This window comes from Podarcis erhardii (genome assembly GCF_964252035.2).
Source record: "Podarcis erhardii genome assembly, chromosome: 17".
Taxonomy (NCBI): domain Eukaryota; kingdom Metazoa; phylum Chordata; class Lepidosauria; order Squamata; family Lacertidae; genus Podarcis; species Podarcis erhardii.
The window spans coordinates 6,418,478-6,433,949 of record NC_138515.1 but is presented as its reverse complement, the minus strand read 5'-3'; the positions used below and the strand labels follow the sequence as shown (position 1 = coordinate 6,433,949).

The following is a 15,472-nucleotide window of genomic DNA, read 5'->3' as shown; positions in this document are numbered from 1 at the left end:
GCATATCTTCGACATGAAAAACAGCGACAATTTGTTGTTGACAAAGGACAGCTGGACATATAAAGGGCCCCATTGCCTTCAGTAGCTTAGGGCCTTGTTAAACTTCAATCCAGCCCTGTTCCTGGCATCTGACTTGGGGGGTGTTTGCTGGGAAAATGGCCTATAAACAGGCAGCAATAGTGATGTCTGCAATGAATCAACAGCGAGAACAAGGCAGGCACCAGGCATAGACCCTCAGCAGCCAGCTGCTGTTTCTTATCCTGACAATTTGAGTCTCCGCTGCTGTGATTTGGGAAGCTGTAGTTCAAATCAAGTCTCTGTTGTAGACAAAGGACAGAAAGGTAGAGCATGGAGAGTTGAACAATAGAAAAAGAAGTCTTTCCCTGTACTCCCACCCCTGGGCTTGCCCCCCCCCCCATGTCTCTGGCATCCGCTGTGGGGAGGCTTGGACCCTTCCCAAGGCCTAGGGGTGATTATAAGAGGTCCTTGTGCCTAATTCATTGCAAATGAGCTGTGGACTTCAATGCACATTAGAAGCAGGAATCTTTGGTGTGTTTAAAGACATAAATTTCATATTTGTGTGTGAGAGAGAGAGAGAGAGAAAGAGAGAGAGAGAAATGAAAGACAATGCCTAGAAGTAACATTGTTTTGCCTGGAAAGCCCTTACCAATCTGATCTGTTTTTGAGCCTGGGTGTGGCTTCCCACAGGACTTTTCCCTGTTCTCGAGGGCATGTCTCCCGACCCCCCTCTAGGGGCAAAGTAAGTCAGGCAGGGTTCAATGGAGCCCACCCAGGGCCGTAGCTAGGGGGTGGTGAGGAAGGCCCCCACCAGGGGCACAGGCAAAGTGGGGGGGGGGTGCAAAATCAGCTAAAGCATATGTTCATAAATATGTCTATATAGTGGTACCTCAAGTTACATACGCTTCAGGTTACATACGCTTCAGGTTACAGACTCTGCTAACCTAGAAATTGTGCTTCAGGTTAAGAACTTTGCTTCAGGATGAGAACAGAAATTGTGCTCCAGTGGCGCGGCAGCAGCAGGAGGCCCCGTTAGTTAAAGTGGTGCTTCAGGTTAAGAACAGTTTCAGGTTAAGTACGGACCTCCGGAACGAATTAAGTACTTAACCTGAGGTACCACTGTAAATAAAAATATTGATTATTGCCTCATAAGAAAAGGTTTTAAATAGAGGGTCTTTATCCAGGGTAGGGTGGGGTGGAGGATAGAGAAGAGGCGGAAAGAAGAGCTAATTTGTCCACTGCTAGGGGGTTCAATCTGGACGGTTCTGCCAGGGGCTCTGAGCCCACCTGAATCTGGAACCAGCTCTGACTTTCTTTCTTTCCTTCCTTTTCTCGACAGTGCTCCCATGCCCTACCTCATAGGAATCCACACCAGCTTCATGGAGGTGAGCTTGCCAATCCATTCTGCCCTTGGCCTCACAGGTCAGTTCTCATGAGCCTGCATCTGAGTCCTGCAATCCCCAGAGGCACAGAACAGCCATGCCATGAAGAGTAGGGGGCCCCACATGTTCCATGAATAGGTGCAAGAGGGTGGGTAGGTGGGTGGGTGGGAAGAAGCTCTGGTCAACATCAACGGAGTCTCGACACCCAGGGCAGCCGCCATTTTGTGGTCACTCGTAGTGTGGGCTGCACGGTACTGTTGAGCAAAGTCTGTTCCATACTTGTCTCAACTCAAAAGCCGTGCCTGACATTGCCAGTGACATTGCAAAGGATTCTGGGCCTAAACCTCTAGGATTGCAGCCTTCTTCTTTGATGGCAGTCAATAGTTCCATCACTCTGGACTGTTGGAAACACGCCCAGGAAGGCTGACAACTTCCCAAGTCATCGGGGCATCTCTCCGGTGGTCCTCCCTGGCTGTAAATCTCCCTCAGTCCAGAGAGACCGGTGATAAGCGACCCCACTCTCCTGAGAGAAACACACTCGTCTTCTGGCATATCATTGCAGAAGAAAGAATCAATCAGTAACTCTAAAACTACTTTATTTACAGTCTTTAATACAAAGACTCCATCAGCATGTCTGTGCTCTTTGAGCACCTGTACAGAACAGCAACAAAGGGATGCAGGTGGCACTGTGGGTTAAACCACAGAGCCTAGGACTTGCTGATCAGGTCGGCGGTTCGAATCCCTGCAACCGAGTGAGCTCCCATTGCTTGGTCCCAGCTCCTGCCAGCCTAGCAGTTCAAAAGCACGAAGTGCAAGTAGATAAATAGGTACCACTCTGGTGGGAAGGTAAATGGCATTTCCGTGCACTGCTCTGATTCGCCAGAAGCGGCTTAGTCATGCTGGCCACATGACCCGGAAGCTGTACGCCGGCTCCCTCGGCCAATAAAGAGAGATGAGCGCCGCAACCCCAGAGTCGGCCACGACTGGACCTAATGGTCAGGGCTCCCTTTACCTTTACAGAACAGCAACACATTCAGTAGTGAAACCAACTTCCAACAGTACTCAGACTTCCTGCCTCACCCTCTCTCAGACACTCACATGATGCATACAAAAACATGGTACAACAGTACCACTCGCTGGAGCAGCTCGGATAGATAAAAATCCTAACATGCTTGTGCAGTCCAGATGACATGATCCTGGGTTTAGGTTGATGGAGGCTTTGTGTGTGGCAGACAGGCAGGTGCTCCTGCCTTGGTGGGTTGAGTATAAGCCCTTTGGCCAACCCATCTCTTCTGTTTCTATGATGCTTAGAACCTAAGAATAGCCACTGGATCCGGCCAATGGTCCATCTAGTCCAGTATCCTGTTCTCACAGTGGCCAACCACATGCTTGTGGGAAACCAGCAAGCAGAACATAAGCACCCAAACACTCTCCTTTCCCATGGCTTCCAGAAATTGGAACTGTGGAGGCAGAACACAGACATCATGCCCAGTTTGTAGGAACAACTCAGTGCTGTGAGCCAGGGATCCCTCCCCAAGAGTGGTGAGAGATCAGCTGGAGCTGAGTCACATTTAACATTCATGACAGCAGTTTCCAAAGGCAGTGAATAGAGGAGCAAGCAGTGCCTCCCTTTTAGTTTCTCTCTTTTGTCTTTCATTCCTCCAGAGAGTGAGGAGCAAGGCCCTGGAAGATGTCGTCATTCTCAACATTGACAGCAACACCTTTGAATCGCCCTTCCAGGACCTGGAAAACCTCCCAAGTGATGTAGTTAGTATTGATTTCATAAGATGATGATAATAGATAACAATAATAAACTATAGCGCAGGTAGTTTTGATGTCCTTCTGAACACCCTGGGTCTTTTGTGGTTTCCTTCCTTTATTCTTTTCTCCCACTAATAGCCCCTCTTCCTCCCCACTGCCTCGAATTATCACAGCTATCTTCTAACAGTTGTTTTTTATGTATGCAAAGCTTAGCTTCCAGTACTGAACTTTCACTTTAAAGCAACTGATTCATTGCTGCCCCCTCTTCTTTTCTGAAAATATATCAGCTGAAAATGTATTAGCAGACCTGGAAGATGGGAAATGGCCCTGCATAAACTCTTGGGCTATTCTGCCAATGTGTGAACATTGCCGTTTTCTGCTATGTTCTGATAGAGGAAGTTGAGCTATTTGAGAGAGAGTTCGTTTTTTTGCTTAGGATTGTTCTTTAACTCTCTAACTTCCTAATACCATTCATAAAACAATTCAGGTTTTGAGCTTTCTCAGATACATTCCATATAGATGAAGGTCATAAACTCCTAATGATTGCCACGTAAATCCCATACAGTGGGTTTTACAAAAAGTACACTTATTAAAATCAATGGGCCTAACTTAAGGCTTGTCCACACTAATGCTTGTCATGTGCCTAGAAAACATGACTCCCCTTGCCCCGATCCATTCCCAGGGGCTACCTGCTCTTTAGCTCTAAATCGGAACAAATGGCAATCCATGAAAAACCCAAATTGCTGTTTGCTCTGATTGAGCGCAAAAGAGCAGTTTTCCCTAGGGGAAGTGGCAGGACGAGAGGAAATGTGGATAAACCTTTAGTGATGTTCATAAATGTCAGCTGGTCTATTCTAATACTAAATTGAATACCATTGTAGGCTGGAATTCAGCATAATGCAACATGGGATACGCACATGGGAAATGAGGTCTACCTGCACAGTGGGAATTTCTCCCTCTCCCCTCCCCTGTATGCCCCCTAAAGCTGTTCTGGGGGTTTTCCAACTCTCCAGAGAAGATTTGGAGAACCCTGAGTGGACCTTGTTCTGTGCACACAACTTATTTTAATCTCGCCCTAAATAAATTGAGAGAATGTCTATTTTTGAACCTGCTGTTTGCATGCAACTGATATCACATCCTCCAGTGCCATGTTAGTGATATTTGAATGCCAAGAGCACAATTTGTGTATCTACCCTCAAATATTCTTTCTGCAATGACTAATTTGGCATAAACAGAATTTCAGCTCATTTTATGTGTGTGTGTGGCCTCTCCCTTCAGATAAAAGAGAACAGAAAGCAAAAATGCCATTACATAATTCTATGGTGTAGCCGCATGTACAGCTTTTGGGTGTTCGTCTCATAAAAAATATTGCCAAGTGGGATAAAGGAATAGAAAAAGAAAGTAAAATTACATATGTATGGTGTACTTTCATACGAAGAAAGACTAAAGTTTTTGTTTGTCTTTAGTTTAGGTAGGAGGGGGGAATATATGCAAGAGGGAACACGCCAGAAGTTTAGAAAATTATGAATGGTTGGAAAGATGAGGCAATATACATTTTTCTCTCCCTTTCTTAAATTTTGGGCTCTCCCAATGTAGCTGATCAGCAGAAGAGTGGTTTTAAGTTTTCAAATTCAGCGCTGTTTTTAATAGGGCAAAATATTTATATGGAACTGGTGTGTTTTTAGTTGTGTCTCTTCTCATTTATGTCATTTCCAACTTGAGAAAGGTAGAAAATAAAACACTATGAAATGCTAACCAGAAAGTGACAAGCTGGCACGCAAGACTGCCAAATATCCCACGATCCCAACAGTGCCAGAACTTTCATTTTGTCTATGTCACCCAAAATCACAGACCTACCATTGGCATGGGGGATAGGATATTTCTTGCTGAATTTATAAAAGCGTTTTTATACCCCCTTCTATACCGTCCTAAGGGACGTGGGTGGCGCTGTGGTTTAAACCACTGTGCCATTTGGACTTGCTGATTGGAAGGTCACGGTTCGAGGCCCCGCAACGGGGTGAGCTCCCGTTGTTCAGTCCCAGCTCCTGCCAACCTAGCAGTTCGAAAGCACACCAGTGCAAGTAGATAAATAGGTACCGCTCCAGTGGGAAGGTAAATGGTGTTTCCGTGCACTGCTCTGGCTTCACCAGAAGCGGCTTAGTCATGCTGGCTACATGACCCGGAAAAACTGTCTGTGGAAGTGGACTAACGCCAGCTCCCTCGGTCTGTAAAGTGAGATGAGCGCCACAACCCCAAAGCCATTCGCAACTGGACTTAATTAAGTCCAGCAATTGTCAGGGGTCCCTTTACCTTTACCTTTACCCTAACAAAGGGTCCCAAGACTGTTTTCAGGCTATATCACACACACAAAAACAGTCAAATTAAAATGAAGCATTAGAAACCAAGAACAGCAGATTAGTAAGGCACATGCTTTGTACAATCCCCAGCATCTCCAGGTCGAGCTGGGAGAGAACGTTGTCCGAAATTCTGGAGAGCTGCTGCTAGCCGTGGCTCTAATCCAGCATGCTGAATTTTATTATTTCGGTCACAGACCAGTTCCAGCCCACATACAATATCAAGGAAGTCATAAAACACAATAGGGATACATTTGAGTTTGCAATTAGGTATAACAGGAACGAGGGATGCGGGTGGCGCTGTGGGTTAAACCACAGAGCCTAGGACTTGCCGATCAAAAGGTCGGCGGTTCGAATCCCCACAACGGGGTGAGCTCCTGTTGCTCGGTCCTTGCTCCTGCCAACCTAGCAGTTCGAAAGCACACCAGCGCAAGTAGATAAATAGGTACCGCTCCAGTGGGAAGGTAAACGACATTTCTGTGTGCTGCTCTGGTTCGCGAGAAGCGGCTTAGTCATGCTGGCCACATGACCCGGAAGCTGTATGCTGGCTCCCTCAGCCAATAAAGCGAGACGAGCGCCGCAACCCCAGAGTCGGCCACAACTGGACCTAATGGTCAGGGGTCCCTTTACCTTTACCTATAACAGGAACAATTGTCCAGCATGCTGTTCTCACATTGGCCAGCCACAGACCCACAGAAAGCCCACAAACAGGTGCTGAGCACAAAAACACACTTCCCTTCCTGTGGTTTCTGGAAATTGGACCAATCTGATACAGCTTCCTTTGTCCCAGAGTTAAATTCTTCAATCTTAAAGAGCCAATTAGTGAAACAGTGGTTTTTTACTGCCTACAGAAAAGCTATCAAGGTTGTGGCCTACCTGACCTCCCCAGACCAACCTCCCAAGGGAGAGAATTCTATGACCAGGGTGCTGCCACAGAAAAGGCCCTGCCCTGCATTCCTTACCAATAGAAACTCCTATGGCCGTGATTTTCACATTCGCCTGATTTTACAATCATCTTGACATTTTAAAACTTGACTTCCTTCCCCCTCTCCCTGCAATTCCTTAAATTTATTTTTAATATCTTCTGCAGATCCAAATTCACTTACCGTATTTTTCGCTGTATAACACGCACCAGACCATAACACGCACCTAGTTTTTAGAGGAGGAAAACAAGAAAAAAAATATTCTAAACGAAATAGTGGATATATGCTTTTTGTGGTTCATGCTGTGGCTACAGACATGTGATCTGACAGTGAGTTTGGAGTAGCCCAATGCAAAAATCCTGAGGATCCATGTGGATCCATGCTTTGTAACCACGGAGGAGGGAAGGAAGGGGAACCATGGATCCTCTGCTCACTACCGCAGCAGATCCCCCCCCCCGCCACCCGCAGGCATTCGCTCCATAACACGCACAGACATTTCCCCTTACTTTCTAGGAGGAAAAAAGTGAGTGTTATGGTGCAAAAAATACGGTAATTTACTCATCTTTTTATCTTCTTTAAATATATACCCTTATGTAACTGCAGGTTATTACAATAATCCTGTTAGTGTTTTTATCTGTTTGCAATTTATCTGTAAACATTCCATAAACCATTTCCATTCTTTTATTTTAAAAAAAGTTTGCTATTTTGATTTCTTAATTCTTCTGGTAAGTTTCGCCATTTCTGCATATTCCATAAGTTTTTGTATCCATTCTTCCTTTGCTGGGACGACTTCTTCCTACTTTTTGAAATATGGCAACCCTATGGCAGTGGGACATATGACAGGGCCCTGGCACTTGGTTGGGGCTTCTGGGTACAAATTGTGGTTGAGACACCCCCTTGCAATTTGTGGGAGGACCCCCTGGTCAGAGAAGAGCTTGTAACCCTCCTCCTCTCCCCGCACAGGTCTCTCTGTTGAAGTTCCAGTTGAAGAAACAGACGGCGACTACTGGGGATGGAGTCGCCCGAGCTTTCCTTAGGGCACAGGCACTGCTGTTTGGCAGCTACCGCGAGGCTCTCGTTTGCAACCCGGTGAGTAGCTGGGCTCCTCTTGGTTCAAAGTTTGTGCAAAGAAATCATGATGAATGCTCAGTAAACAGGCTGCCTGGAAGCAACTTCTCCTTATCGCATGTGAACACTTACTATACATACCTATATTAGGGTTGCCAGACGTCCCCGTTTCCCAGGGACAGTCCCCGGATTTGCGAATAAGTCCCCGGACAAATTCCATCCCCAGAATGTCCCCGGATTTCATCTAATGTCCCTGGGAAATGCAGCAGCGTCAGTCTCAGCAGCCCAGAGCAGTTGGCTCTGGCTGGCTTCAGGAGCTGCTCAGAAGTTCCCATATGATGGTGGGGCAGGGGCTCTAAGATGCCGCTTCCGGGCTGCCTCCACCTTCCCTGACCCCAGCAACTAAGCTGCAAGTGGAGGCTTCATGCTGCCTATCGGAGCAGCCTCTCAACTCCTACTTGTGTGCAAGCAGGAGCAGGTCGGGGATCTCTCAGCTGTGAAGGAAGGCTTCACAGGATGGGGCGGGGATCTCTCAGTTAGGCAATGGGAAGCCTCTCTTCCCAGCTGAGACATCCCCGCCCCCTCCTGCTTGCATGCAAGTAGGAATGGGATTGGGGCTGCTCCGATGGGAAGGGAGGCATCGCGCTGTCCGAGCCCCACCGCTGCCGCTCTCGGCCCTCCTTGTCCAACTTCCATGCCTGACCCACCACCCACCGCTTCCCCACCACCACCACTGAAGAGCCAACAACTCAGGGGCTGCCCAGGCTCATGGAGAAAGGAGATAGAAGCCTCGGAGGAAGGGGAAACGTGGTGGTTGAGGTCAAGGCGGCGGCAGCCCCTCTGCCACCACCATAGCTGCAGCATCAAAGTCCCGAACGTGTATTATTTAATTAAAGTGTCTGCAGATTCATTGAAAAAAATCTGGTAACCTTAACCTATATTGCTTGCAAGGGTCTCTCTCTCCCACCCTCCAGCCACACTGACTATTACCTCCCAACTTATCTCTTTTCTCTCTGCAGGGAGAGCCCGTCTCCTTCTGCAAAGACACCTTCTTGCAACAAGGCTCCAGTGCTATGCAGGCTTTCCTCCAGCGGGCCGTGCACCTGCAGCTCTTCAAGCAGGTATGGGCTGATGGAGAAACCCAAGCAGGTCTTCCAAAGAAGATGTTCTTCCACTATCAATTCGCCAGGCAAAAGGCATTTGACTGTTCTCCTCTTCCTTTGTGTGTACCGGTTGTTGACGCTGTGCGTGCTTCCTTCTCCCGCATTAATGGCTTCCTTTGTTTCTCTCCCCAACGCTGCACCCAACCTCAACTCCACCAGTTCGTAGATGACCGCTTGGAGAAGCTGAATGCAGGGGAAGACTTCTCTGACCTCTTTGAGCAGGAGATCAACAGAAGCCTGTCCCCAGGTAGGGCAGAACCTCGCTTGTTTTTGCTCTTCGGCTGATAACATGGAAACGGATCCGCCAGCGATCCACCAAGCCACAGCCCTAGGTCGTATGGCCTCCTCAACACCCCTCCCTTTGTGGGGTGAAGGTGAAGCTTTGACAACAACAAAGTCTCAGCAAGAATTTACTGGGAGACTCCTGAGATTGTAGGATGCTTCCACATTAGTAACCAGTTACTCTGACATGAGTAGACTGATAGAAAGCAATGGACATGACTCACTTAGGTCCATTAATGTCTGTGGGTCTCCCATGAGTGTAACTTAATTGGATACAGCCTTAGGGCACTAGGAAGGTGTGGTTAGCAACACTTTCCAATTATATATAAACTCTGGAATTCCCTGCCTATTGAAATCAAGGAGGCACCTTTACAGTATTCCTTTCAGTGCCTGCTGAATACATTCTTATTTAATAATTATATATATATATATATATATATATATATATATATATATATATATATGCAGGTTTTGGTGTCCTCGGGTGTCTTCCCGTGTAAAAGTTGGGGTGTCTAGGCGACGTTTCGATGAGGTCTCACTCGTCATCTTCAGGCTGGTGCTTTCGGCTTCTTGTTACTGGAACAGAGCAGGATCTCAGTGTTTGAGTTCCTATAAATACTGTAGAGGGGGTGTGGTGTATAGCCTCCAATGTTCTGGGCAGAGAGGAAGTTCCCAGGCTAGTGTGCCTTTTCTTCTTTTGTTCCTTAATTACTTGAGAGATATCTTGAGTGATTTCTTGAGTGATATCCTGAGTATCACTTAGGTGGGTCATTAGGTGTGGATTAGTTGTTAAAGTCTTTGTGTCTTGACCTCTTGAACTTTGTGAAGAGTTTTCCTGAGAAGATGGCTGTACTGTACTTAGTTGTGCTCTGGCTTGGCTTCGTGTATAGGGGCGAGCTGTGGTTTTGTGGCTTGTGTCAGCCAGATCTGTGTAGGGATTGCAGGGGGGTGCAGCATCCGGAGGTGCCACCATGGATTGGCTACTGGATGGTGTCTGTGATTCATCTGTGACACAAGCCACAAAACCACAGCTCGCCCCTATACACGAAGCCAAGCCAGAGCACAACTAAGTACAGTACAGCCATCTTCTCAGGAAAACTCTTCACAAAGTTCAAGAGGTCAAGACACAAAGACTTTAACAACTAATCCACACCTAATGACCCACCTAAGTGATACTCAGGATATCACTCAAGAAATCACTCAAGATATCTCTCAAGTAATTAAGGAACAAAAGAAGAAAAGGCACACTAGCCTGGGAACTTCCTCTCTGCCCAGAACATTGGAGGCTATACACCACACCCCCTCTACAGTATTTATAGGAACTCAAACACTGAGATCCTGCTCTGTTCCAGTAACAAGAAGCCGAAAGCACCAGCCTGAAGATGACGAGTGAGACCTCGTCGAAACGTCGCCTAGACACCCCAACTTTTACACGGGAAGACACCCGAGGACACCAAAACCTGCATTCCTGTACCCGTGAAAATCTACGAAAGCATATATATATATATATATATATATATATATTATACTCTACCCCAGACAAGTCTTCACAGATGTTCGAAAAGTCTATAGGCGTTATAATTTGCTTCAGTCTTATTTTATTGTGATTTTGAGGTAGGGTTGCCATAGGTCCAGAATTTTCTGTACATAGTTGGGAAAATGTTGCTTAAATGTCCATGAAAATCTGTATGGCAAACCATGTCGGCAGTGTCACTTTTGGCAATTTCCCTTAAAAATTGCTCAACAACTTGCCCCCCCCCCCAAAAAAGCTCAACAATTTTCCAAAGAAAGCTGAACAATTTGAAATATGGCAACCCTATTTTAATCTTCTGTATATTTTAAATTATGGTTGTACATTTTTAGCAATAAGTATATTGTTTTATCTTTTTTTTAAAACTGCTTTGAGGTTTTCCCCCCTTCAAGCAGTATAGAATTTCAATAAAATAAGTAAGTAGATCAGTTTGTGGGAATCCCATACCGTTTCCACACCAGCACCCACCCACACATTTCCCCCTACATTTGGGGGCCTTTTTGTGTAGGGAATGTGTTCAGAGCTGCCTTCTGCGTCCAGTTCTTTACAGAATATGGGTCCTTTGTACACCAATGGGCAGATATAAGAAGTTACTCTGAATATACAGTTCAAATCTCTGTGAAGGCAAAGTCAAGGCCCTCACGGACACTCACCTATACTCTCTTTCCTCCCCAGGTAGCATGCATTCCTATCAGCTATGGGTGGAGAACTTAAAGGTAAATCAATGAAGTTCCATCCATCTTCTTTTACCTTGTTATCTCTTTTCCTCACACCTACTTATTTTGTTTGCCCTGAGGTCTTTTCTAGGCTGTGTTTTAGGGCCAAGCCCCCAGAAAGCAGCTTACATAATATAAGCGCGAAATTATAAAATTAGGACGTTTGATTAAAAATGCACCCACCATAAAGTATCGTGAAAGACCACACTAGGAATAAATAAAGATAGAATAGCAGTGGAACCAAAACAGTGATAAATAACATTCATCTCAGGATAATACCACACAAACATGTAAAGGTCTTCAGCACCTTTTATTCTCATCTTTTTAAAAATGTGACTTGACTTCAGGGAGGTTTGGTTTTGTATTTTTATCTTGAGAGACGCTACAAATAAATTTTGCTGTGATTATTAACAGTATGGCCATAAACATGCTTGTGCTGTTGAGGAAGAAAACCTAAGAAAGGGGTTTGCCCAAGGCCTCTTGTGGCAGTTGTGGGACTTGAACCCTTGTCTTCCAGATCCAAGCCCAGATCTAGATGTCTGGGTCCCTTGACCTTGCAGTGAGTGAGTAAAAAAAAGGTAAAGGACCCCTGGACGGTTCAGTCCAGTCGAAGGCGACTCGCTTTCAGGCCACAGACATATTTCTGGGTCATGTGGCCAGCAGGACTAAACTGCTTCTGGCGCAATGGAACACTGTGATGGAACCCAGAGTGCACAGAAATGCCGTTTACCTTCCTGCTGCAGCCGTACCTATTTATCTACTTGCACTGGCGTGCTTTCAAACCACTAGGTTGGCAGGAGCTGGGACAGAGGAACGGGAGCTCATCCCATGGTGCAGATTCAAGCCTCCAACCTTCCGATTGGAAAGCCCAAGCGGCTCAGTGGTTTAGACCACAGCGCCACCTGCGTCCCATGCAATGAATAGAATTCACCCAGCCATGAGCCACCATTAAGTGTAGCAGAGTGGGAGAGGTCAGGATCTGACCATTGCACGGGAGAGGGGGCTGGCCACAGGGAATCACAGTTGGAGCAGGGTCTGGAGCCGAGAAAGCAGTGGTGCGATTCTGCCAATCCATCAGGTAGGGCAGGGTGAACACAGGCCTCCTGGATTCTCCGAGCTCTGTGTTTTGGTCCTTGATGTGGGCTGGTGAAATTTAATAGCTAAGAGTCAGAGCATGAATCTCTCTCTCAGCATCAGCACACACACACCCCAGTCTGAAGTATGGAGGTAACAGTAGTGACCTACTTTACAAGATTCTTGCTTTTTTTTGTTTCTTTTTGGTTCTTGTTCTTGTTTTTGTTTTTATTATTATTATTATTATTATTATTATTATTACTACTACTACTACTACTACTACAAAGTAATAATAATAAATAAATAAGAATAAAAATGTGCACCCCACCACTGAGACCATTCCATTGTAACTATCCAACCTCCAAAAACTTCAACACCTCTTGCGATGGTTTGACCCCTTTCCATTTTAACAGTACAAATTCTACAAACACCTTCCACATCTCCTCGAAATCATTTCTCCTGCATATTCCCCGTCTTACCTTAATGGCACATGCTAATTTATCATTACTAGCTATATCCCACACTTCTTCCATTTTATATTCTGCTTGCCGTTTCCACTTCCTAGCTATCATAATCCGTGCAGCTGTCAATAAATTTGTGAGCAAGTCCTTCACAGCCTGCACAACTTCCACCCCATCGTAAATTGATAATAATGCAACCTCTGGACTTTTGGTCAGCTTTAACCCAGTGATTTCTGTTATCTTCCAGACTGTTGCTTATAAGGATTGCAACAAAGATGATGTAGCTGCTGTGGTGTATGGCAGCAAAAAGTCTTGTGGCACCTTAAAGACTGTAACAAATTTAATGAATCAGCTTTTATGGACTGTAGTTTGCACAAGCCGACACACACAGGCTGGGGGACCTGCTTCCTCTCTGCACATCTAATGATTGTCTCAGTGGCCAGGAATTAAATCAAGCTCCCTTGCACAGCATCCTTGCCCATTAGTGTCTTTTGAGTGTGTTGTTCCGAATAGATGTGTGCCTAAGCTTCACCTCTCTCTCTCTTTCTCCTTAGAAAGGTGGAGGAGCCCTGATAAGTACCATGAAAAACAAGGCCAATCCAGCTGTCAGGAATGCATATCAATATGTAAGGCATTTTTTTTCTTCATAGAATCACATACTTGTAGAGTTAGAAAAGACCCGAAGGGTCACCTGGTTCCTGCAATGCAGGGATCTCAACTCAAGCATCCATGACAGAGGGCCATCCAATCTCTGCTTAAAAATCTCCAAGGAAGGAGATTTTTAAGCAGATTTTTAACCACAACCTCTCGAGGGAGTCTGTTCCACTGTTGAACAGCTCTTACTGTCAGAAAGTTTTTCCTGATACAGTATTTAGTCAGAACCTCCTTTCTATAAACTTGATGCCATTGGTTCGGGTCCTAGCCTCCATAGCAAGAGAAAACAAGCTTCCTCCATCCTCCATGTGTTAACAGAGAAATCGGAGGGTCTCCCTTGGACAAAAAACAAGGACACCAGCCAGGAATACCAGAGCAAAACAGCAGCCAGTAGGCTTGGTCTTTATTGAAGACTGCCGCAACAGGACTCCCACCTGCCACAAGGTGGAACAAGATGGAAGCCCCGAACAAAAGAGCCCCCAAACTTTTATTAGCTGATAATCCCCATGTTACACCCCCCAAAAAACTAACCCTTGGACAAAAAACAAGGACACCAGCCAGGAATACCAGAGCAAAACAGCAGCCAGTAGGTTTGGTCTTTATTGAAGACTGTCACAACAGGACTCCCACCTGCCACAAGGTGGAACAAGATGGAAGCCCCGAACAAAAGAGTCCCCAAACTTTTATTAGCTGATAATCCCCATGTTACACCCCCCCCAAAAAAAACCTACATCACTCATACATCACGGTTACATCATGAAAAGGGAGGTCTGGTGGCAGTAATCTGAGCATCCTGGACCCTGCCCCATGGTTCTCCTTGCCCTCCACCAAACATTCATCAAGTGTAACAAAAAAAGATATTTACATTTCCCTGTTACCCAGCCAAGTTAATCACACCCTTTTGTCTTCATCTGGGTTTCTTATTTCTGGAATGGCTACCTGTCCGGCACTCAGGTATCAGGATGCCAGGGATTATCACTCAGAGGGGCTGCTGAGTAGCTGAGCTCACATGTCTATATGAATTTCTGAAGTTTTCCCAGTGAGCCAGTACATAGACACATTTATCAGTGAATTGTTACATTTGGTATTGTGCAGCAGAGGCCCTTTGAATAGATAGGAAGAAACTGTGATGCAGTGTTTTGTGGGGACAAATCACAAGAGTCACAAAAGTGATTGTGCTGATTTTGGTAGTGGGCTGCATGTGCATGATATCTGCTGGAGGGGCAACCCCCAACCAACCTATACATAAATTCCTGCAACACATGTGACAGCCCATTAGATATTTGAAGATGGCTATCATATCCCCTCTTTTCCAGGGTAAACATCCCCAACTCCCTCAACTGTTCCTCATAAGGCTTAGTTTCCAGACCCTTGATCATCTTGGTTGCCCTTCTCTGCACACGTTCTAGGTTGTCAATATCCTTAAATTGTGGCGCCCAGAACAGGACACAAGACTCCAGGTGTTGTCTGACCAAGGCAGAGTAGAGTGATACTATTACTTCCCTTGATCTGGACGCTAGACTTCTGTTGATGCAGCCTAGAACAGCATTAGCTTTCTTTTGCTACTGCATCACACTGTTGACTCATGTTAAAGCTTGTGGTCCACAAGACCCCAGATTTGTCACCAGCACTGCTAGTAATCCAGGTTCCCCATCTTATATTTGTGCATCTGGTTCTTCCTCAGTGTAGAACCTTATGAACCCTATTGAATTTCATTCTGTTTGTTTTGTCCCAGTTCTCCAGTCTGTTAAGGTTATTTTAATCCTGGTTGTGTCTTCTGCAGCATTAGCTACCCAGTTTGGTGTCACCTGCAAATTTGATGAGCATCCCCTCAGTTCCCAGCAATCCTTAACAAACTACGCTGCCCAGAATTCTTTCAGGGAAAGAATGTGCTTTGAATGTGCTTTTAAGTACAGCCGTACCTTGGAAGTCAAACGGAATCCATTCCCGAAGTCCTTTCAACTTCCAAAATGTTCGGAAACCAAAGTGCGGCTTCTGATTGGCTGCAGCAAGCTTCTGCAGTCAATCAGAAGCCCCCGTTGGACATTTGGCTTCCAAAAATAGTTCGCAAACCGGAACAGTCAC

The 15,472-nt window shown here is 45.8% G+C and overlaps 1 protein-coding gene across 2 annotated transcripts in view; it reads left to right on the top strand.

Annotated features, from left to right (window-relative positions):
* The window catches only part of DENND1C (DENN domain containing 1C), a 55,081-nt gene that overhangs the window by 26,966 nt on the left and 12,643 nt on the right, over nt 1-15,472 (top strand). For both annotated transcript variants that reach the window (XM_081845008.1, XM_081845007.1), the window contains exons 13-19: nt 1,358-1,403; nt 3,066-3,167; nt 7,402-7,527; nt 8,526-8,627; nt 8,829-8,916; nt 11,158-11,198; nt 13,288-13,359. In XM_081845008.1, coding sequence (XP_081701134.1) covers nt 1,358-1,403; nt 3,066-3,167; nt 7,402-7,527; nt 8,526-8,627; nt 8,829-8,916; nt 11,158-11,198; nt 13,288-13,359 — 577 coding nt within the window. The remainder of the gene's footprint in view (nt 1-1,357; nt 1,404-3,065; nt 3,168-7,401; nt 7,528-8,525; nt 8,628-8,828; nt 8,917-11,157; nt 11,199-13,287; nt 13,360-15,472) is intronic.